This window comes from Ylistrum balloti, unplaced genomic scaffold (genome assembly GCF_031769215.1).
Source record: "Ylistrum balloti isolate Yb309-2 unplaced genomic scaffold, AGI_CSIRO_Ybal_v1 Utg369888, whole genome shotgun sequence".
In the NCBI taxonomy this organism is placed as follows: Eukaryota; Metazoa; Mollusca; class Bivalvia; order Pectinida; family Pectinidae; genus Ylistrum; species Ylistrum balloti.
This window is the reverse complement of record NW_026782022.1, coordinates 503,023-527,731: the sequence shown is the minus strand read 5'-3', so window position 1 is coordinate 527,731 and position 24,709 is coordinate 503,023. Positions and strand designations below refer to the sequence as shown.

At 35.6% G+C, this 24,709-nt stretch overlaps 2 protein-coding genes across 2 annotated transcripts; one reads left to right on the top strand and one right to left on the bottom strand.

The window, feature by feature from the left end:
* Nucleotides 1-296: 296 nt before the first annotated feature.
* LOC132546403 (tyramine beta-hydroxylase-like) lies at nt 297-12,898 on the top strand. The gene is made up of 8 exons (XM_060210115.1): nt 297-491; nt 2,101-2,233; nt 2,791-2,889; nt 5,032-5,211; nt 6,054-6,226; nt 10,924-11,167; nt 11,921-12,014; nt 12,373-12,898. Exons 1-8 carry the CDS (start codon nt 297-299, stop codon nt 12,896-12,898), a joined length of 1,644 nt encoding a protein of 547 aa, XP_060066098.1.
* Nucleotides 12,899-19,630: 6,732 nt separating this feature from the next.
* LOC132546401 (DBH-like monooxygenase protein 1 homolog) lies at nt 19,631-23,705 on the bottom strand. The gene is made up of 7 exons (XM_060210114.1): nt 23,505-23,705; nt 22,578-22,812; nt 21,721-21,900; nt 21,298-21,473; nt 20,877-21,120; nt 20,639-20,735; nt 19,631-20,252 (listed from the first exon to the last, which is right to left on the bottom strand). Exons 1-7 carry the CDS (start codon nt 23,697-23,699, stop codon nt 19,631-19,633), a joined length of 1,749 nt encoding a protein of 582 aa, XP_060066097.1. The 5' UTR covers nt 23,700-23,705.
* Nucleotides 23,706-24,709: the final 1,004 nt, after the last annotated feature.

Genomic DNA, 24,709 nt, shown 5'->3' with positions numbered 1-24,709 from the left:
AAAACATTATAGTCATTCAGTAAATTCAAGGAACATGAAAGAAACTTCTACAGTATGTAATTTCTAGATATGTTTTTCAATGAATTACAGTCAACGAATCGCAACTATAGATATGAACTGTTTATTTCCTCCTTATATGAATTATATCGGTTACTTAGTTCAATTTTGTGTGTGTGTGAAAACAAACATCGATGGATAATGGAAAATTCCATTTACAGTTGAAGGGTGCACGTTCATCAAAATAATATACATATGAAAATACGTCTGATCATAATACAAGAGTTTTGTGTTGTAGAATGCGTACACTTACCCTGGTGTTTTGTGTGGCTACGGTAGGGGGGTACCTCCATTTCCAGAAAGAGATTCCTAATGGTGGAAATGTATCACATCCATGTAAGTTGAACGACACATGGGAAGGTGTGGGGCATCTGAACCCCTACGGAGAAGGCTACTTGAATCCATTCGGCCAGGACTTCAAAAGCGCAGGAATGGTATATATACCTTATATATATATAATATTTTTTAGAAATCGATATGATACTGTATTTGGCTTGATTCTCTTAATTAACTTTATTAACGACTGGTTTTTTAGTATGATATACGACAAAAATAATCGATCACGTGACCAGTTCCCCTGGTTAGGTACTACTAAAAGTGTAATATATCACTGAAATTTACTAAATTGGACGCAGGTGTCGAAATACGACGGAAACGGAAGTCATAGAATACAAATGTGAAAAAAAAGATACAATATTTTTTTCAAAAAATTAATCAGTCATAGAATATAAGTGTGAAATAGAGAATATATACTCAAAACGAAAAATATACGTTTACGAAATACAAAAATGGAAAAAGAAAACGCATTGAATAAAAACATTAAATTATTGAATTAAACAACATATGACATGCCAAAGACAGCACGTCACTATTGTTTACAATAAAACAATACAAATGAGAGTAGATGAAATCTTTTCAAATTTGTTCGCTGTACATCTGAGACTTAGCAAAAGACAGATGTTTTATGTTTTCCTGAGACCAAAAAATTGACTTATGTTTCATTTTCGTCTGAGATCCAACAATAGACTGATGTTTCATTTTCGTCTGAGATCCAACAATAGACTAATGTTTCATTTTCACCTGAGACACAACAATAGACTGATGTTTCATTTTCACCCGAGTCACAAAAATAGACTAATGTTTTGTTTTCACCTGAGACACAACAATAGACTAATGTTTCATTTTCACCTGAGACACAACAATAGACTGATGTTTTGTTTTCACCTGAGACCCAACAATAGACTAATATTTTGTTTTCACCTGAGACACAACAATAGACTGATGTTTCATTTTCACCTGAGACACAAAAATAGACTAATGTTTTGTTTTCACCTGAGACACAACAATAGACTAATGTTTCATTTTCACCTGAAACACAAAAATAGACTAATGTTTCATTTTCACCTGAGATCCAACAATAGACTGATGTTTCATTTTCACCCGAGACACAACAATAGATGAATGTTTCCTTTTCACCTGAGACACAACAATAGACTAATGTTTCATTTTCACCTGAGACACAACAATAGACTGATGTTTTGTTTTCACCTGAGACCCAACAATAGACTGATGTTTTGTTCATCTGAGATCCAACAATAGACTAATGTTTTGTTTTCACCTGGGACCTAGCAAAAGATTAATGTCTCTTTTTTTCTTGTTAAAAGCATTCCTTTTGTATGTATAGGTTTTCTTAGATGCAATAAATGTCGTGTTGATGACATTAATATAAACTTTGTTTTCATTCATATTGGCTTACATTTGCATATAATATTACAGTGGTAATCACATTTGAATTGGATTCAGAAACCAGTTTTGTATTTTTTTGTTATAAATCTGTCTCCTTTAGTGACAAATTAATATTTTGTACGACGGCATCAAATAGGAAAATGAATAAATATATAATGTTTTTAGTATCTATGCAAAAAAGCAAAACAGAAGTAGAATGAAAGGGTCTTAAAAATATGTAGGGACAAGGAGTAACAAGAATAGGATGAAATTGTGTGTAGAGAAAGTAAGGTTATACTGGTATCATACAAACAACAGACTTGGACCAAAACCCTGTGCAAAACAGACTCTGACGGGGATGGGAAAACAAACGGAGAGGAGTTGGGAGATCCGGAATGTATTTGGACCAAAGGAAGCAGTCCAACAGTTACACATGACATAAGTCATCCTGGTATGTTAAAATAAAACGTGATATGTGATCGAATTATTCATTTAATAATGTATTATATTCATCTTATCGTATTTATCTTATACGTATAAATCGTAAGTTATATCACTTCTTATTTGTTTGATCTGACGTCACAAGATCGTATACCCTATTTTACGGGGCATTAACGTGATCGGGAAAATTGCGCAAAATAATAGTACAGGTGTAAATATTATAAGTGACAACATGATAAAACTACAACTGAAAACATATTTATACTGTCAAGGCCATCTCTACCCAAGAATATACGTATCACTTTTTATATGCTACAGATTACCTACATTAAAAGTTTCGATCATTAACATTACAAGGAATCATAGGTGTGTTTCGGTAATACACGTGGAAATTAGATATCCTGTTATATCCAGATAATGCACATTTTCATTCATTGAAATCTAACTATCCTGAGTTAAATAAAAATCGTTTGAATATACAATGATAAAAAATAATTGGCAATACGGTAGTTGCCATTTCGACCAAAACGCCAAAATACACGTGATGAACGGTTGTTGATTTATTAGGTGTTTGTACCCCATACTCGGCTCCCGCCTGCCAGGCAGTCAATACCTGGATCGACTGTGAGATAAAGGATAAGACGTGCGATGCGATCAACGAAATTGGTAAGTATTACAAATTTTTCACACAATTACTCGTTTTTATTGTAATAACACAAAATGTTTACACTTGCGTTGCATGGTATGTAGATTTAGTTACTAACCACAACGTTACGCATAACTATTAACAGTCACATAGCGAGTGTCGTCGATAAAAAAACTCTTTCCCTTCCTGAACACTTAGGCCAGTATTCATAAAATCGTTATCATGTTCAAGCATGAAGTTTGTGCTCTACCAAACTTTCTTTCAACTCGCTTAAATCACGAAAGAGTAGTTGAAAGAACAGTTTAAATATTGAAAATAACACCTCATTTTTTTCTAAATTCCTTTAAATCATCGAAATATGTTATTTCTGGTATCAGGTTTATTGCCAAAAGCTTTTGAGCATGCGCACCAAATTTTAGTATTCGAGCTAGGCCTTATTCTTCTTACTTTTTCACAAGCTTTCGTGTAAATCTTTCTTTTGTTCATATTTTGCCCTAGTTTCATTGCGTTGGAGCATGAATTGAGATTGTGCTGACATCATGGATATGTCTTTGTTGTTGGGCAAATGTATGTAGTATTAACAATACCAGTTATAAATGCCAGTGTTTACTAACTATTATATATATTTCTTACAAAACACACATAATAACAGATAATAATTGTGAATGATGTATTCGATAATATATGAAGATATTTCCTGCACCTAATCCGTTTCTGGAATAATAACAAAAACATATCATAAATATGCTCAAATCCAGACAACAACTATAAACGCATTCACTTCGAAAACACACAAGATAAATATATTTACTGTACCATTTCTTACTGAATACACACGAAGAAAATAATAGTAATAGTATAATCCTTAACATTGTTCTGTTTACACGTGTAACATGCAAAATAACTATCTCAAGGTTCCAAAGATTCGAACATAGTATATTGTAATAATCATCAATTAACCCATTCCCAAAACTAATTACATTTCCAACATCAAATATAGAATTCATGAGTCTAAGCTTATAATCAATTACTGGGAAGTTACATTTATCTCCGAACTAAGAAACAAATTAGACGTATAGTAATTCAAAATATTTTTCTAGATTTTATTAGATTGTGTACATTTCTAAATATCAAACGGCCATCCCATTTGCCACAATTGAATATGACACTCATGTGCCTAAAGCAATCACTGAAATTAAAAAATACACAATCAAGTTTCAATTTTAGAACCTCTGTTTTGCTCCGGTTGGAATTAACAAGCTATTGTTTAGCCAAATTACTGATTAGTCCTGATTAAGTGTGGTTTGTAAATGATCACAAGAAAAGAAAGTGTACCCACTAATGACAATCCATAGGCGAAACGACGTGAAGTCGAGTTTGAAATATCCGCAATGTCGTTCATATAAATCAGGAATAATAATGGGTCCAGGATAGAACACTGTGGAACTCCAGCTTTAACAAAATCATTGACAGAAATTACATTTTAATGCAGTTTAATTAATTGTTTGGCTCTGCTGTATCTAACTCTGAATTATTAAAAGGTGTTATTCACTTGCGTGTCTTTTGTACAATCTTTAAGATAGCAGGTAGTAGACACTGCTGGTGTACTTTAAGTTCCCGAGGTTTGTCGTAACCTGCATGCCATTTGAATAGTGGCACGGATCAGAATATACACATGTACATGACGCTGTTCTAAACTTGCCATTCGACCACTTTGTTTTTTTTCCTCAGTCTTCTAGGGTTCAAATGTTAGGTCCTTAACATCACAGAGTAGTCGCAGAGGACAAAATAGCTGTTTGAAGCAATTTAATTCATTGTTTGGCTCTACTTTATTTTACTCTGAACTATCAAAATGTGTTATTCACTTATGTGTCTTCTGTACAACCTTCCCATTCCTTCCACATAACATTATTAAAATATATATATACCTGATCAATGAAGTAATAAGATAACGACAGTACAGGCAAATAAATTGTCGGAACTTCGTTGTCATCTTCCCCTTTATGAAGAAACCGATATCAAATAAATTACTTCACATAGAGAGAACCTAAAACAGATACAAAATGTGCAACTTTTGATGTCTCGATTATCCGTTCGGCTGATAAACGCCGAATGCCTTTTTATATATGCTTTAAACTTGCTGATTTTAATGTGTATTTTAGGTATGAAAAACACCACTGTGAGAATTCCTGAGACCGCAGTGCCATTGGCTGAGACAACGTATCACTGTATGCTCTTTGAATTTCCGGCAGACGGCGATTATCACTTTGTTGCATTTGAACCTTACATTGATAATGCTAATGTAAATCATCATATACTTCTGTTTGGTTGTGATGATTCAGGTGAGAAATGAAGTTCTAATGTGGAGCGCTATTACCTATTCATGTATAAGTATTCAAAATACACAATGCATATAAAGAGAATTTTCATGGGCGGTCACGTCATTTCGTATTTATTAAACAAGATCACTAGTTGATGTCACTTGAGCCTTTGATTTACCAATATATATTGATCAAATTAAGATTTTGCAAAAACAAAAGAAAAAATGTTCCACCTACATGACTGGAAATTTCGACGGGAACTGGATTTTTTTCACAACTGAGACAATCGTATGACGTTATTTTGCCATGACGCCATACTTGTGTCAAAAACGTGTGCCAAATAAGGTATATAACATGTGCGTATTTCATGAATGAACTAGCTATATAGTATACGACATATAGTGCTCTCATATCATTATGTAAGCTTTGATACTGGGACTCGGGTGGCGCAGTAGTAACGCACTCGCCTTTCGCCTAGACGTCTGGCGTTCGGATAGGACGTGACAAGGTATGGGGTCACCTGCCCGACCACATGGGCTTTCCCAGGGTTCTTCGATTTACTACCTCAAAAGGAGCTTTCGCAGGCTTCCATCCAGACCAACAAGAACTATATTTGTTGGTTAACTTGTTTTGCTTTTGATGTAAATAAAAAAAAGTTTAATATATATATATATATATATATATATATATATATATATATATATATCTGATTTATCATCACACTATTGACGACGACTAAATACGTCATATTCTCCCTTTTATACATTTTGCTTCTTGTTTGTTATTGTTTTTGCTAATCCATGTATAGCGTGGGGTAATTGTTCACTTTATAACTTGTGTACGTTTAGCATTATATATTCCAGTTAAAGCTCTAAGGACCTCCAATATCAACAGTGTTCGTCCGTGTAATGCTACTCCAGAACCATACTGTCAGACGTTAATGGGCGTTTGGAATTACGGCTCTCCTAGTCAGTGTATGCATAAGAATGCTGGATTCAGGATAGGACAGAATGGTTACAGACATGCTGTTCTCCAGGTATAGTCTGATTAATATGTTACATTTGAAACAAACCGGCAAAATAGCTACATCGATCTGTGACATCACAAGTTCAACGCTGTCAAAGCATCCCTATATAAATATACCAGGAAGCTGCCATCGCGTGTTCGATATACGGGCTTTTAAAGTGTTTCATACATCTAGAAAATACTTTTTAGCATTTCAATTATGATTTGTTTTCCTCTTTGAGTAGACAAACGATGTACTGTGTGCGGGGATCTGATTACAGAATGCTATCTAAATTAATCTGTGTTTTTCATAATCTATTCATATAGTGACTGTAGGTGTTATACTTTTTATTATCCAATTGGTTTCTAGAAATCATGACGAACCTTCAACTCATTAAACACAAACCGACAACCGATTAAAAACTCAATCAGATTTACGAAAGCGCACCCGGCATACCTTTCTATGCAAAGAGATATGCTATAATAATTCGAATAGATATGGAAGTACACAAATCAAAACTCATAACGGTCAGTAACATATTTAATCGTGATGTTAACATGTTTTCTCTATTTTACAACTAATTAATTCTAAAAGCAATTTAAAGTTAAGCAAATTTTAATTCATTGTACTATAAAATTTCATTTAGTGCAAATTTATTTCAAACTTTGGTCTAAAATTTTCAAGAAACATCATATTCAGTGAAACCTCCCTTATACATCTCACAGTTAGTCTTTCTAATTACAATTAATACAAACGAGGAAGTGTGCAAGACCTAATGTAATTAATTATATATTAAATTTAGTTTAAAAGCTTGAAACAACAGGGAATTTTGGTAAATTTTGAGTGTTTTCATCACATGTCAATAAACCTGAAAACGAAAAAGCTGATGACCTAGCCAAAACATCTCTCCTCTTCAGAAAAACATGACAGAATGTCAGGTGAAATTATCCAAGATTGAAGTGTACTCTATTATCAATCAAAAGATTAATAATAAACATGAAAAAATCTAGACATATCCAATAATCCGAAGAAAATTATAGAACTATCAAATGTAAAACGGACACTTCATAAGGTCCCATTCCACGGATATTCACCTGGAAAAATAGTTTACACATACATTGAGTGCTCTCTACCGAAACTGTGCTCATACATGAATAGCACATACATGCAAACACACGCTATTACATATCTTTTGTACAAATGACACCAAAATGAAATGATTGCAACCAAATTTATACATACCTAAAGAGTAAATGAATCTCGTTTTAAAAGAACAACTAAAACAATAAATACAAAGAGTGTTTCTAACGACCAAAATATCGTTATGTGGTTTATTATCACACCGCCTATTTTCGCCAGTAGAAATATCCGTCAGACTGAATCCACAGCTATGTTCGGTATAGATCAAATTAAGGTGAGTCCATTTTGTCCAACGGAAATGAACTAATTATTTAGTGGGTATAGACTCATGAAAGGCAAGATAGATAAACCTTGAATGATGAACAGGCTTGTTTATCTAATACAGAACATAGGGAGATGTTAAAAGACAAATCAAAATTCGTCTGTCCATGATAAAAACATCATACTTGGAATACTAATTAGGGAAATAAAATTTAAAACCGAAACAAGTCCAGTGAACAGTCTTACACCAACAGATACTGCGACAAGGTCCACTATACACCATACAATACCAAGATCCCAACCTTCCCGTTCCCCCAATCTCTCACCCAATCAAAAATATTGCTTTTACTCCGGATAAAGCAAAATGTATATAATAGTATATAGGAAAGAATAGGATAACTATTTTCTCTCTATTTCTACTCAAAATCTAGCCAGTTACAATTAACACATTACTCCTTCTAAACATATAGACTAAAACATAACCCAACCATCCTACCTGTATAGTGATTCTCATCCTTTCAAAACTTAAATGTATCTTAGAACATTCCATTCTGTCACTTTCTAGTAGATTACAGCAGATTTTCTACTTCAACATAACCTATCTTGCCTCTAAACCTTTCAAAACTCTTCTCAATCAGCGCGCTTACAAAAATCACATAATTGTATAATCATAAAAAAGTCGTAATAGTGAACAGACGTATGAAGCAGGAGAGGAGTGGATTATCAGAAAGCAATGGTAAAGTGGTCAAGTAACAGTCGGATAACTGGAAAGGGTTCAAGATGGGACAACAAAGTGTTAATATTAATTGCACCTGCACCGGTCTTTCCACTTGCTACTAACTTTAGTCCGCGGACGGGACTGTAAAACGGTGACCCATGAGGGGACTGTCCACACCCGCACGATAAAAAGATTCCTCTTTGTCTGTTTGAAAAAGAGCAGGCGTGATAACGCCAGTCCAGGGGTGTAGGGATAGTGTTAGGCCATACATTTTAAAGGCATTTTACGGACATCAAAATTACTCTAACCTAAGGCCCCTAATCAGGGAGATCAGAATGGACTAAGGGTAGTAATTAGTGGTTAGATCGGTGACAATTGAGTTTGAGTTAATTATTAACACCTGTATTTTGACTGTCCCGTCTTGAATCCTTTCCAAACATTCAACTGATTATTTTGAGCGTTTTTACTAATTTCTACTGCTTTCTGATAATCCATTCCACTCTGATTGCTTACATCTATTCACGTTTTTTTTTCACTTTTAGTGGTTATGTGTGATTTGTGTAAATGTGGAGATTTGGATGTGTTATAAGAGGCTAAGGCAAGATGAATTATGTTGAAATGAAAAATGTTATAATAAGTTGGGATGGGCTGGGTTAATTAAGTTTTGAAAGAACGTTTAAAACTACTAGAAAGATATTTATCCATTCTATCGCGTATAATTATATATAACTTGGAGTATCAGCGATTTGCATATGTGATATATTTTGTCTGGAGAAAGGGAGGGACGTGTTTCATATCGCCAGTTAGGGGGTCATAGCAAAAAAAGGAGGTGTGAACCACCTGTTACCGGCCTAATCCTTTAGGAGAACTCGTGTAACATGTTATGTACCACGTAACCGGATTGTTGTCTACCTGTGACCCCAGATAATTAATTTGGCAGTCAATTCCTAATTGGCATGTGGTTATAATCAGGATCTATCACTTCAAGAACAAATCTCTCATCCAATCTGTAATATTGGCTATAATTTTTTCATTTTTTTAAATTTATAAATCATTTTTTAAGTATAATTTCCCATGTGCGATATTTTATGGCACCGAAAAATCACGATAATTGGTCCAGAAGTATCATTATGATGATCTCTTTGCAGAGAAATATCAAAACACTTTGAATAAGTTTCATGACGATATTAATTTTATTACTACGCTCACTCAATGTCACCAAAACTCAAGTGCTTCTAAAATTGTATCCAGGTTTTGATAATGTCATTTTTTACCTTTTCATATAGAGATAGGTTTTGTCTCTGAGGCACAGGCTGGTATATATATATTTACTTAAATATTTTTAAAGATATTTTTCCATAACAAAGACACTCTTTAAAATTAATTAATAACCTGGTTTGATTGTGATTTCTAGAGGAAATGTATTAAACTTGTAAGAGTAGATATTTTCCTACTCTAATCTAAATAAGTTTGTTAAATTTTCTAATTTCTTGCAAGTTCCCAATTAAATCGGTCCCTCATTGTATTTTTGCTCGCATCAATCTTAAATCAGTCTCTGTAAACGAACACTAATTGATCCCCACAAAGACTTATCGGCAGAAGTATTGCATATTAATGGTTTGTAACTTTTTATATTGTTGTTCCTAATTGCTAAAACCACAATGTATGAAGATGCAAGATGCAACGAGGTCATTCACATTAATGACCGCTGTATTTGACTATAAAACTACACTTGATTAATGGATTGAATAGCGTTATTGTGATGCTATCCTTAATCCACAAATTCAAATTATCTCATATGAAGCATTGCTGGTATAACGTTTTAAAGCAATGGAAATAACCCTGTGTGGGAATTATTTGCAATTTACCTAATTAGGCCCTTAGCATCACTGGTGAGTACTAGATGGACGGTAACAGATAACAGCTGTATGATGCGGTTTAATAAAATGTTTGGCTCTATTGTATCTTACTCTAAATTGGCATATATATAGGTGCTATACGTTTTAGTGTCTTTTGTTCTACAATCCTCAACAATACTTAAATTACTATTATTACCATACTACTATCATTAGAAAATAAAGAAAGTTATCGAAAGAAATGTTACAATGTAGATGGGGAATGTGCATTGGCCCCATCATTCAATAACTCGTAGTTTTCATTTATCTCTTCATATAAGAACAATGTCAAGTACATGTGTATTTTCTAAGCCGCGCCTCTATTCGAATGAATGAAAACGTGGCATGCAAGTTGCGGCAGACCTCAGGAACTAAAGTCCAGTCGCAGCGTCTAGCACCTACATTACATCTATCTAATTTGTCCGATACAGAATTAGCTAGATATATACTACAGTATTCTAGTTTGAAATAATGCCATATTTACTTCAAAATATTCTATTTGACACTATAAGATTTTAGCGAGTTTTCACATTTTCCCTCGCCAAATGGCTCAATTATTTTATGATCGCTACAGATACTGCCATTATCTTTCTTTGTAGATGTTTGTGTTGTGGAAATACCTAAATTAACTGAACGTTAATTCAGATATTGTTCATAACAGACAAATAAAAAGTACTTTACGATGATCTACAAAATATCTTAATGTTATACAGTTGCACTGGAACAACCCAGAACATCGCTCCGACTACACTGATAGCTCTGGAATGAAGTTGTATTTTACCTCCAATCTCCGACAACACGATGCCACGACGTTGACTGTCGGTACAACATATATAGAAATACCACCCGGTGAGGAAAATGTTGAGGTTGAAGCTTTATGCAGTAGTGACTGTTCATCGCGATATTTGTCAGGACCAATCTATATCATCTCTGCAGAGAACCATATGCATCTCTTAGGTAAGACATTCTCTTTACAATGAAGTTCTTACGTTAAGCACATAATCGTACTATTTTAGGAAGGTAATTATTAACTTGATATTAAGAGATAATATTATTGGAAACCTACTGTAGGATGAAGGGTGTAAGAAACCATGTTAAATCTGCTGCGCTTTTCAAAAACTTTTAAATCTCAATATTGAAACCACTCATTTAGTGCAACAAAGGTTGGAAGTATCGATAGATTATTTCATGAAGCAGGGTGGACCAGATTATTTGAATTCATGAAATGTTCTATCATTATACTTATGCATACTTATGTAATCTCATCCTTAAGACGGCCTTGGAAGGATGTATGTATGAAACAAAGAATACCGAACACATATCTACTATCTAATTTTTATGAAACACTGCCTTTCATACTTTTTTATTCATATGAATAATATGCTTTTATCCTTCGCTATAGAGACAACAGGTTCAGAGGACATTGCAACGTCAATGTTCGCGTATTGTAAACGGACGTTAAAATAAAAATTGGGATGACACTAGTTTTAAAAGGTTTTGTTTTGTTTTTTCCTTCTGCTATCAAACCTCATTTTCCATTACTTAATAAATCTGCATTTGGCGTTGGTTGTTTGTCTTTTTCACAGACATAGACAAATTTTAGTAAATGTATTGTCTCATAGACGAGGGCCCTATATACATCGATTTATACTGAAAAGTGAGTCTTAAAACATTGTGTCTGTAACATGGGAATAACGTTTTATTTACTAGGAAGGAAACAAAAAATCCAGCTTTACCGAAAAGGAGTGTGGATCGCAGATATTACCAATGAGGTGTTTAAGTACGGAACAAATAATTATTTTCAGTAAGTAATTGAGATATTTCATCGGCATTCTCATATTTCATATGATTTTTACAATTAATAATGTTATCTTTTTTGACATCTGTAATGATTACGACAAGAATGCATAAAGTTATATATGGAGGTAATTGCCATTATACGTAGTGCATAATGTCTATATTTTATCGATAAGCTGAAGGGTATTTAAACGTTTACTAAATGTTGCCAAGAGTGTCTTCTTGGGTTCCTTAGATCGGACTTGCAACACTCATGAAGTTCGTTTTATAACATTATTACATAATCATTAGCTATTTAACAAAAATCATTTTTTGAAAGAAAAACTCTGCTTTGTCTAACACTTTTTTTTATTTCGTTAATGTAGATTTACAACTCCTATTGAAGTTCTTCCTGGAGATGAAATCAAAATTACATGTTCCTACAATTCAGTTGATCAGAATTTGACGACAATTATGGGAGAAGACACTTCAGATGAGATGTGCTTCGGATTTCTTATTGTCTATCCCGAACAGCACCTGACTGGACGTGACTGCGCATCATGGATGGACTTAGATTTGTGTAAAGTAATTGATTTTAACTCCGATTTTCCTACAATGAATGGCTGTTACACGAATTCATTGATAAACCCATTTAACACGGATCTCGCCGCTATTATTACAAATCTCAACAAACTTTGCAAACCCTTCGATTTATGTACATCCGAATGCAAACGTTATGTCAGGGACTTAATATCGAAGAACAAGTGTTTCCAGGGGACTATCGACCTTTTTTTGAGGCATTATGCCGTATCACACGCTAAATTTCTCATGACCATTTTCGCTGCTATCGATTCTTGTAAAGCAGAGATAGAGCTAGATACATGTCAAGACCGATGCGACTTGATTGCGTGATATCACATCTAATCGTAGATAGGCTTTGTGATTGATCAGCATGCTTTATTTTCACTCGTATGACAAGGATTTATTCAGAGTAGGAATTGGGATATGCGGCATATGGCATAATTAAGATTACGGTAGGGTCCATTATCAAATTATACATAAAAAATACCTTTTTAGTTTTTATATGAAGTTTCTGTCAATTTAGACTAATTACAATGGAAGAATCGCATAGATGGCAAATGATCGCTTGGATTAAATAAATTTTGGAAAATGACAAGAAAGGGAAACCTGCGATAATTGATTTCCGTTGTGATACGCCGTATTTTGATATCATCTCAACTCGACATTTATTATGTAGTGAAAGATCTAGTGTTTTGGAATGTTATTGTATTAAATACTTTGCAATACGATTATCAAAATCGAAATTATTTTTAAAGCTTTAGTGTAAATGAAATATTCTGGCCCAAGCTAGCTTTAATAAGTGTGGTGGTTAATGCTGACGTTTTATTGTCAATTTCGTTATTTCTTCAGTTGTTATATCACGTAAGCTCAAATACAAAACATGGGGTATGGAATACGAACATGTAGATTGTCAAAACGTATGTTTTTACTCTTTATATGATCAATAAGACTTTAAGTATATATGGTAAATCAGTCCAAAGTACAAACCTTTATCAGAACTGAGGATACCAGTCTATTACATACTTAACCATTTAACTAACATGCATAAAAGAAATGATGTCAATATTCAATGTGATTGATGACGTAATTTGGAAATATTGATTCATCTCATCAATAATGTAATAGTATTTACAGAAATGAAATGAAAACATAAGCTAAGTGCTAAATATGACGTTTTGTAGAAATATTGCAGATAGACTAAATGTTTTGATTCGGTTAAATATAGTCAGCGTATTTTTTACGGTTCTAAGGTACACGTTTAGTATGACTCTTAAAGTCTTAGTTAGATTTTAACAAAATTTTCATCAGTTATCACCATCAATCTGAAATTTCAAGTATTTGAATTCTGACTTGTGGAACAACATTCCTTGATTTCTAGGACCGTAAAATTAATAGTCTTCTATCTTGAACTTGAAATATGACATTTTCTGCATTTTTAGGTTTTTTTTTAAATATATTTTTATGTTGCTTAGCCTTTTAAAAAAAATTAAAATCATTTTATGACATTTAAATAAAAATGAAACGTTATTGAAAATTCAAGAAAGAATTAAGAATATGTGAAAATAAAAAGCGCAGGAATGTAATAATCTTAATGTATATTCAAAATGTCATCATCAGAACAAAGGTTAAATTTTAGGAAAAGGAAAAGAAAAAACCGCCAAAACTTCATTCACTTTTTTGACCGGTACAGAATCTCTTAATTATCTCCTACGTTTAGATGAGTACATCCTTCCTTTATTCGTATTCTGGAAGTAGGAATTCATTAGCCATTTAATGTGTTCTTTTCTTTACAATTTTGAGCAAATGCAGCATAGCGTTCATGGATGTCATTTAAGAATAGCAGGCGAGTGCTACAGTCTTGCAAGAAACACATTGTATATTTTGATCAGACACAAATAGTTAACAGGCGGCCATGTTGGTTTTTGACAGTGATTGTTTATAATTGTGACAGTTATTGGTATCATTATTCAGCAGAAGTACAGTATAGATCCTTCCTTTTTCGTATGTTATCGTAAATTCCACTTGGTACTTATTACATCACTTACAAGCGGCCATCTTGGATTTGACTAAGCAGAGAATAGATTTCATATGTATGTAAACCTAGCTCCATAGTTGTGACCATTATATTTTGGGACTGATCAGAAAAACAAAATAAATGACAGACGACTCTATTGGATTTGACAGTTAAAGATTGCACAAAAGAAAAGTGAAGTAAAACACAAATTGTTCCAACAATGAATTAAACCGCATCTTGCTGCTGTTTCGTCCTTCCAGGACTCGTCTGTGATGCTTATTGCTTGGTTTTATAAATAAAAAAAATTATAACTGAGAGCAACAACAAAGACGAGAAAAAAAGAATATCTCAATGAGAAAATAAAGATGAAACGATTGTGGGTGCCAAGATCCCTGTAGGATCTATTGTTATGTAACCAAATATCATTCTGTATTGAATGAATCACATTCATGATTAAATCTGTCGTTTACATTTCCTAACCCATTAAAAGGGAAATGTATGAACTGGTTGACATAATCAAAATTAATTGCTCGAAGATATTTATTTTGTAAACCAATTAGACAGTCAACTTCTATTATCCAACATTGTCCATTATATAGACGTTAAATGAGTATGTATTGTGTGATATTGTTGGCCTCAGGCACCATTGAAAGAGTTTGTGATGTAATTTTGTTACTTGTTACAACAATCTGCTATATCACTTATGCATGTACCGTATTTACCAAGTATTAGAAATGCTACATATATGAATTTACTTGTGCCTCCTTTGCAAATGGTCTTAGACTTGATAAACTGAAAGTTATTGTGTAAAATGAAGAATGTCATACGATATTCTAAAAAATATAATGTTAAGCCATGGCTTTACTATAAAAAGAGTAGAAACTAAGCCTATGATAAACACAACTAATATCAATGGAAACCAGTTTATCCTTCAGTTGTAAGGTTGCCGTCACATTGTATCACTTCGCGGGTTGGTCAATTATTTAAAAGCGCAATCATCTCAAAGTTAGGCAGCAGTACAGTTTCTTAGTGTGGCCATGGGTGATATTTTTGTTCATAAGATTACCCCATTTTAATGGTTTCTGTTTAAAATTTGAAATATATCTCCTTGCTAAAATTGGTCTTGTCATGTTAAAGTGGGGTTTCATATCTTTCAGAATAACATTTTTGCATTGTGTTGGAGATTACTGTTTGGAGAGTATCCAATCTGTGTTTACACACAACAAAACCAGCTTTACACGAAGTGAAATTTCCATAGTGTTTACATGCTGTCATGTTGTGAATATACGTATATATACTAAACAAAAAAAAGAAAGGTAACACTACTTTATTCTGTGATTAATTAATTAACCCCTTCATAAATCCTTACCAATCATGTATTAATAAAGTAATTGATCAATTCTGATAAAACTGCACTCATGGTTAATTATAAAACTTTGCGTTCAGTTGATTTTATTCGACTGTAAAGGACGTTGGGGTCAATTTCAAAGATAACACCATTAGTGACGGGTATGGCCACCGTTTGCGAAGTAAACAGCATTGCAGCGTCGTCGCATGGAACTCGTAAACCGGCGGATAATTCGAGGAGAGATGTTGTTCCATTCAGCGACCAAGGCTTGGGCCAGCTCCTGCAAGTTTGACGGCTGATTTTGACGTTCTCTCACGCGTCGCCCAAGAACGTCCCAGACATGCTCAATCGGTGACAAATCAGGTGATTTACATGGCCAATCTAACACCTGTACTTTATTCTGCTGCAAGAAAGTTCTGCTGACGCGACTGATGTGGCCTGGTGCGTTATCCTGTTGAAAAATGGCGTCTTAAGAATGGCAGAACCACTGGTCTTAAAATTTCGTCCCGATATCGAATGCCGGTTAAATTGCCATTTAATACAACAAGCCTGGTACGAGTCCCCCCACAAATACCACCCCAAACCATTACACTTCAGCCGCCAACGCGGTCCCGTTCTGCGACGCAGCAGTTCGCAAAACGCTCCCCTCGTCGCCTCCTTCCGCCACCGTGTTGCAGACAAAACCTGGACTCATCTGAAAACAGAACATTGTTCCATTTTCGTAAGGCCCACCGACGGTGGACACGGGTCCAGTTACGCCGATTATTACGGTGACGTCGCAACAAATTGGGTCCAGTGTAGGGACGCCGCGCTTTCAATTGGTAGGCCCTCAACCTGTTGCGGACTGTTTGGGGAGACACACGACGTTACGAATCGATTGCGCAAGTGTATCAATCGTACACGACGGTCATCCCTGGCGGTCGTTTTACGGGGTAGGCCGCTTCGGTGACGATCGGATGTTGACCCAGTTTGGTTTACCACCTGGCAAATTGTCTTAACACTGCAACCAAAATGCCGTGCGACTCGACGGCGAGACTCCCTAGCCTGGATCATGCCTACAGCCCTTTCTCTCTGTACTTGTGACAGCCGGGGCATAATGATAAAGTTGATAGATAACAAGATTCGGTGATTTCTAAGTCCTAAGGATCTAAGAAACAGTTGTCAGTTTGAATGTTTATGGAATTCAAACGAAGATACAAGTTAGCCGCAGAAAACCTCGTGCAGCTCTTTCGCTAATACAGACTTTCACGCTTGAATGATTTTGGTAAACCCCTTGGATTTTGTAATGCAAAACATTACCATTTTCTAATATTGCACAAACGTCATTTTGTTTTCACTCATTTACAGGTATTCGCCAAGGAAACATGTTAACCTTTCTTTTTTTTGTTGAGTATATATACTGAAAGGATAAAGAAAAGCAGGGTAATATTTATTCCGATATTTTGAAAACGCGTTCTCCAAATAAAGTTAAACTTTGTGGATTGAGTAATTAGGTCATATTACACCTTGTCATGTATCGAAAGTTTAGTCACGGTACAGTGCGCAGCTCTGGTAAATGGAGGAAGGAAAAAACAAGAACCTCGTGCACCGTGTTGTTCTGGTCTCATGCAGCGTTGGTCAAGTCACTCTTCGTTAGTCTTTATACAGACCAACTGCTTCCCTATATTTAATTGAGAATTTGATTCGTTTTAAGAATGGCACGACTCACAGAAGTTCAGAGGGGTCAGGCCATTCAGATGCTGATGCAAGGACAGCTGCAAAATCAGGTTGCTAGGCACTTTGGTGTTAATGTTTCCATCATAGAACGTCTTGTAAGACGTCTTCGGGAAACCGGGCGATTGGCCGATCAGTCTAGGTCAGGACGTCCGCGCGTAACGTCACGACGTCAGGATCGCTATATCGTCGTCTCTCATGTGCGTAATCGGCGCCTTACTGCCGTTGAGCGTGCACTTAATGTTCGTGGAAATCATAGGCGTCCTATAAGTTCAAAAACTGTAAGGAATCGATTACGAGAAGTTGGTGTAAGAGCACGTCGCCCCTACGTGGGTCCACACCGTACCCCTGCTCGACGTCAGCATCGTATGGCCTGGGTCGCTGCACATGCTCCACGACGGTTTCCACTGAGGCAATGGAGACAAGTTTTCTTCACGGACGAGTCTCGATTCTGTCTTTATCGATCTGACGGCCGTCAACGTGTCTACCGACGTCATGGCGAACGTTTTACGGACGCTTGCGTTGTAAAGAGGGATAGGTTTGGGGGCGGTTCAGTAATGGTGTGGGGAGGAATCTCACACGGGTTAAAATCACAATTTGTTGTTATTGATGGCAATTGAACAGCAGCTAAGTATAGAGATGAGATCCTCCGACCCCATGTTATCCCTTTCTTACAGCAGCACAATCTAACCCACCAGCAGGATAATGCTAGGCCCCACGTAGCAAGGATTTGCCAAGTCTTTCTGGCCAACAACAACATTCAACCACTAGATTGGCCGCCATATAGCCCTGATTTGTCCCCGATTGAGCATCTTTGGGACCAGTTTGATAGACAGGTTCGAAAGCGCCAGCCACCCCCTGCTACTCGAGAGCAGTTGACCAGAGCTCTGATTGAAGAGTGGGACAACATCCCCATAAGACTGATTAACGCTCTCATGAACTCTATGACCAGAAGAATAAGGGCTGTGACCACAGCAAACGGCGGACACACAAGATATTGATAACTCAGTTCAATTTCAATTTCAAAATCCTATGGGTCCATTCAATTTATTCGTTAGTACCTCTAAACCAAATGTCAGATGCAAAATACAGACTTTGGAAATTTTTAAGCTTTAATTTATTTGTAAGTATACAAAATTTCGTTTTAAATGAAGCCCGATATCATACTTAATTTCTGGTTTAAAGTTCACCCTGCGTTTCTTTATCCTTTTAGTATATATATATATTAGATGATTTCAGAACAGGGCATCGTTATCCATGATACAATTGCATTACAATTTATTTTGATATGCATGTTGATAATTTAAGTTACATCGAATTACAAGCGTGTTATGAGAACGAAACGAAAAGTCGCGAGCTTTTGCCATTTAAAGTACCAACCCTGTGATGAGTTTATGTTAATTAAGTCGTTACCTGCTGTAATTGGACTTCACAATTCTAGAACCTGCATACAGATATTAGGAATGGAAAAGCAGGTTGATAGCTCCTTTGATTTTAAATGCTGTATTTTTATGGTGTTAATCATCACAAACATATGTGTATTCAAATTTTCTGCAGCTTCATAACACAACAAGTGTTCGTCACATTCAATTGACTTTTCTACAATGGATGTTAAAAATAACTGCAACAATCATTTCATAAGAGTGACTTTATTTTTTTTAAAATAAAATCACTGCTACAAACAGACGAAAACAAAGCATATGCTAGATAAGCTCATGCCAAACTCATTCCAAGTATGCAAAATGACAAAAGTATATTGGTTAGATAATTTAGAAATATTTCATAAGCGTAACATTAAATAATGTGAGGAATGTAACATATCAACCCAAAATGCGTTCCCCTATTGTTTCGTCGTCCTTTTTCTGTGTCATCAGAGTATTTCCATTACATATTCTAGTTATATACCAAAACAAGATGTGTTTCGTTCTATCCCATAATAAGTGTTAAGACTATCCACCCAGAATTTCTTACTACACCTGACAATATCCTATATCAATAGACGGACGAGGAGGGATGACACAAAGATAAACATGGAGGCAGTTACGCTACCAATACCTCCCGTGCTAACTGGCACTGGTTGTGGACAATGATTAATTGAACTTGGGTCTTTACACTTGCATGTCTTCATCGATTTACAGGACTCGAAGGCTCCCCAAAATTTCATATATTCAATATCACGTGACGATTTAGTAGAGTGTTTGAACATGGCTAGCAGATCCCCCTGAAGACAGGCATGCTTGCTCAGAACATTGGCAGTGTACTCTTTGCATTCTTTCAAGCATGATCCAAATGATTTACAACGAGCAAGAACATTAGAATATATCTCCTGGAAATCTGGATGTGTTACATTTTGAAAATTATGCACATTGCACCCATTGATGACGGGGAAGTCATGCCTAAGATCTGTTAATTTACTCATGTCTATTTCCTTCCATTGGACACAATAAGGAAATTTCATGTTTTCTGCGGGGTAAAAGGTTAGGAAACTAAAGCACGTTTCATCCGATATCTCACTTCCCTGGAATGTTGTCATGGTTTTGCCCAAAGAGTTATAGGTACAAGTTGTCCTTAGTTCATCTCCGGGTCGCAGTTCTATAGGATTCTGGAATCTATAGCAATTAGATATTGAAAATAGCCATCAAAATAAAACACTCGTTCCAGAATAGTTTACAATGCTATATTTTAGCAATGATATTAGTTGATATTATAAACCATTGCATCGAGGTAAAAGATAATTTAGTTTCTTGTCGCCATAATAGCCTTTGAGATGTCCAACACTAGTAATACACACTTTAAAACATAACTACGTTTGTTGGACAGATTATTTACATCGCTGTGCACCTTTTTGTCACTAAATAAATACAAGTTAAATCATACCGGTAGCCTATGTTTTATCATAGTTGACGTTACAATAAATATTGATGTCATAATGTAATTTATCCCCGCCCACTTAACGTACACCACCCTCTCCTAAGAGTAAATGGACAGCACTTACTCGTGGATGGCAGGACTGCCGTAGCTGTACATGACGTCATTAGCTATATCCCGTAGTTTCAATCCATTTCTATACTGCTCGATTCTTTGTTTACGTCCTGAAATCACAAACATGTCCTACTTCAATAGAGCATGTTACATGATATAATGCACCATAACTAAATCGATGAGATTTCTAATATATATGAACAGATAACGCGTCCATTATACATGTAACAACAAGGTTATCTGAATCTCACCTAAAGAATGCATGTGGTTGTATGCCCTCGTGATATATACCGTTGAAGTGATCTTTTTGCTCGAGCACTCTCCTGAACACCTTCCTTCTACTTGGGATACCTCTGTCTCCGGTGGTATAGCCAAGTACTTCTGACCGATCGTGATAATGCTGGCATCATTCTGACGACGATTTGTCGTATAATGCAGTGTCATTCCAGAACTGTCTTTCCAATCTGGCCGAGTATTGTGATTGTGCCACTGAATCTAGAGGGGGAAATTCTATCGTTAATAGCGGTTAACATGAATGTTGCAAATAACGATATTCCAGCATCAGTTTACTCCGTGGTATTCAGAATAGTCTTTCGATGGTGTACTAAACATGCAAAGAAATGCTTATGTAAAACTTATATCGGAAGTGTTAATCATGATCATTGATCTTACCTGCATCATAGCCTTCCTGAAACCATTTTGACCTATGCGAAAGCCAAAGTCTTTGTTCACGCAATCTCCATGTAAACCCTCGGTCAATTTTCCTAATAAAACGTTGCATTGGAGGCGGATATCTGTACCGCACGACATCGGAGAGTTCATAGGGAACTTAATCAGTGGGTTAACAGCTGGAGAAAAAAGTAAAACTGGTTTTATATCATATTTCTACAGAACACAGTTCATGCTATATTTGGGTTAGCAAAGATAGATAGCTTAAATATTTCGACAATATATGAAGTTTGAAATAAGGAAGCCATTGTTTAAAACATCAGTTACTCTGATCATTTCAGTTATTTAGTGGCATTTCACATTTCTCCGGCGGCCAGCGAGTCCCAAAATTATATAGGAAGCAAACATCATAACAAATAAACTAACTTGTTTCTTCACAACCATAAAGAAGGATCTTGTGTACGGCCTCCTTGTTGTTGATAAACGGTGTGCTGGCTAACAAGTGGTAGTCGCCATCAGTCGGTAGATCCAACATCATGCAGTAATTGATTTTTGATTCCGTTGGAATCACAGTTTCGGGAAAACGAAAAGTGATGTTTTTCATTCCTGCAATTAAAACAAAAGAAAAACGAGGATATTGCTTTAGTTGCCAAGTTGTGGAAGCGGTTGTCTGGGAACATTAAAAACGATGTTCTCTGGTAATAAAGGTTCATCATACCAAAATATAACCTGAATATGACAGCATGACACCCTTTCCGGTCTCATCATACTTATAACAAGCTACTCAGTCCACCAGCGTCTGATTTGGTGTTGTTATTGAGCAACAAGTGGGAGGTACGATGTACCACTTTTAATGTCGATGAAATGTCACTGCTTTGGGACGCTCACTTGAGCGGATGATCAATTCAAATGTCTATTCGAATCAATATAATGACAATGTAGCCAATATATTAGATTAGCCTCAGTGTGTGACGGGACAGAATCTACACAAAGAACAAATACTGCGTTGATTTCAATTCGATCACTTTCATATTCCCAAGCATAAGACGCAAAACCAAACCCCACATAAGTCGCCTCTTATGCTTACAAAGTGGGTAAAAGCAGGAATACCAAATCTGCATATGTACATGTATACTAAACGAAAAGAAAATAATAACTTATATATCAGCGAAAACCTGTGAATGAGCGAAAACAAAATGATGCCTTTGTAGTACAAGAAAATGTCAGCTATCACAAATACAGAAGGAAAGGGTTGTAAGCATGATCCGGCATTTGAAACGTACCGACTTCCTGTATGGCGTCACAATGAAACCCTTCGTCAGCTTCACATTCAACCCATGCATTCGCCGCCTGACAAGCGGGATCAGAGTAAGGAGTACACACCCCAGGGTGACTGATACCGAGTGTCTCTGCCGGCATACTTCCTTTGGTCCAAACACAATTTGGGTCTCCCAACTCCTCCCCGTTAGTCTTTCCATCCCTGTCGGAGTCCCTCTCGCAAAGTGTCTTTGTCCAGGTCTGTATGTAAAAAAAAATGTGCTTGTTACAGTTTACCACTGAAATATGACAGGAATATCAATTTGATTATCAGAACAGTAAGTCTATTTCATGTAGATGCGAATGAATGAAGATTAAATATTAGTAAGTGCGATCCGTTTCCGTATATGTTTCATGTAATGTGGTTTAGTTTTATTAAATGCACACTTTGTAAAAGCCGATAAACAGTTCGATATTTCGTTATTTTTTCCATGCGTTTGGTTTCAGGCAAGCGTTGTGATACTAGACTATACTCAAAATTATAGCACGTTTTGAGAAAAATGATAGAGATTATCAGCTTAAGCTATCACTAGACAACACTCGTTGTTGTATCTACCGCCATTCACTGTTTTGATCGGAGACAGCAAAGTTCAACACGTGACCTTTCGAAACATCGTTTTATTCCGCTACTTTCTTATGATTGCTAAAAATTCGCGCATGCACAAAGACATTGTTTACACTCTCCGAACGATAATGATATTAATTAATGTTGGGTTGCTCCTATTTTATCTTAATGTTTTGACGTTTTATCAAGTGGTTATGCAAACTTTTAAACATTATGATGAACAACGTTATTACTTTACGTCAACGATTATACTGTGTTTGTGTTTGTTTTTTCCGTTTTGTTTTATTCCCTTGAATTAAATTTTAATGAGACACTATTCAATACCTACATTTCCGGCATTCTTAAAATCTAATCCAAATGGGTTTTGATCACCTCCTCCGAGGGGGTTCATATGTCCGACACCCCTCCATGTGTATTTAGCCTTACATGGATGTGGCACACTTCCGCCGTTTGGAATCTCGTCCTGAAAATGGCGGTATCCCCATACCGAAGACACACACAACACTGTGATCAGAAAACGCATGCTGAAAGTAACGGCGAATAAACCAATTTCTTTTAACGTATCATGATCTAAAAAGAAAAGATAACTTCTATAAAAACGACCCTACAATAATAAGAGAAATCAGTTGTTATTTGTCCTCATAGTTCGGAAGATACTTGGTCACTGATTCCCTATAATGATGTTGTACATGGTCAAGGCATGGTCGTTTATGATATCACATGGTTTTAGCCCGGGGTAAAATTGTGCGTTAAAACTTAATGAAATTACTCCATATCAGATTGTTACACATACATACATACATTTACGTCATTGTACTTTAATAGTCCGGCAGATATTAAATTTCTTGGCTGGGCGATTTGTTGTCGTTGATGACGAGTTCATTACCGTGACAGGGCACGAGTCGAAAATTGTATTCCTTCGTAAAAGATGTTACAATGTCCAAATATGAAAATATGTTTTGTGTGTTTGCGTTTGTGAGTGGGGATAGAGGTATTTTCAGATTTTTTGGATTCTTTTTTGTTTTTTTGTTTTCGTATGATTCAGAATTTCTCGAGTAGTCGGAAGTCTTACTGCTTTTGTGTAGTTCACTGTCGAAGTATACAAACAATACAAGCTAAGCTTAAGGAGTGTACTAGACTTTAAGGAGTATACCAGACGTCTCTACACAAATTACAAGCATTTAGGCTAATACAAAACAATAGAAAGACTTCAGCTATATATGAAAGATGTGTACAATTTATAGTCTGGGTAATATAAGCATGCATACAGAAAAAAGATATACCATTGATCAACTTTATAATGACAAAATTTTACAATTACTATTTCATGTTGATTAATTGTACAGTCATCAACTGTAATTTATGTTATCCAATTGTTTGGCTCTATCCCCCATCTACGACAAGCACATACACAAACAAAATGATATATTTTTGTGTATATATCAAACTCGGGAACCATTACAACAGGTGATTCAAATCTAGAAGCTTCGCATCACTTTACATTACAGAATAAGCCTGCAAGGAGATTGTCGA

What these genes read in the sequence shown, in the direction of transcription:
- LOC132546401 (XM_060210114.1), bottom strand. Translation starts at nt 23,699, where the DNA reads ATGCGTTTTCTGATCACAGTGTTGTGTGTGTCTTCGGTATGGGGATAC. An exon ending in ATTTTAAGAATGCCGGAAAT is followed by an intron (nt 22,813 to 23,504) that starts GTAGGTATTGAA and finishes TTTTACATACAG; the next exon opens with ACCTGGACAAAGACACTTTG. An exon ending in TGACGCCATACAGGAAGTCG is followed by an intron (nt 21,901 to 22,577) that starts GTACGTTTCAAA and finishes TTTTAATTGCAG; the next exon opens with GAATGAAAAACATCACTTTT.
- LOC132546403 (XM_060210115.1), top strand. Translation starts at nt 297, where the DNA reads ATGCGTACACTTACCCTGGTGTTTTGTGTGGCTACGGTAGGGGGGTAC. An exon ending in CGATGCGATCAACGAAATTG is followed by an intron (nt 2,890 to 5,031) that starts GTAAGTATTACA and finishes TGTGTATTTTAG; the next exon opens with GTATGAAAAACACCACTGTG. An exon ending in ACAGACATGCTGTTCTCCAG is followed by an intron (nt 6,227 to 10,923) that starts GTATAGTCTGAT and finishes AATGTTATACAG; the next exon opens with TTGCACTGGAACAACCCAGA.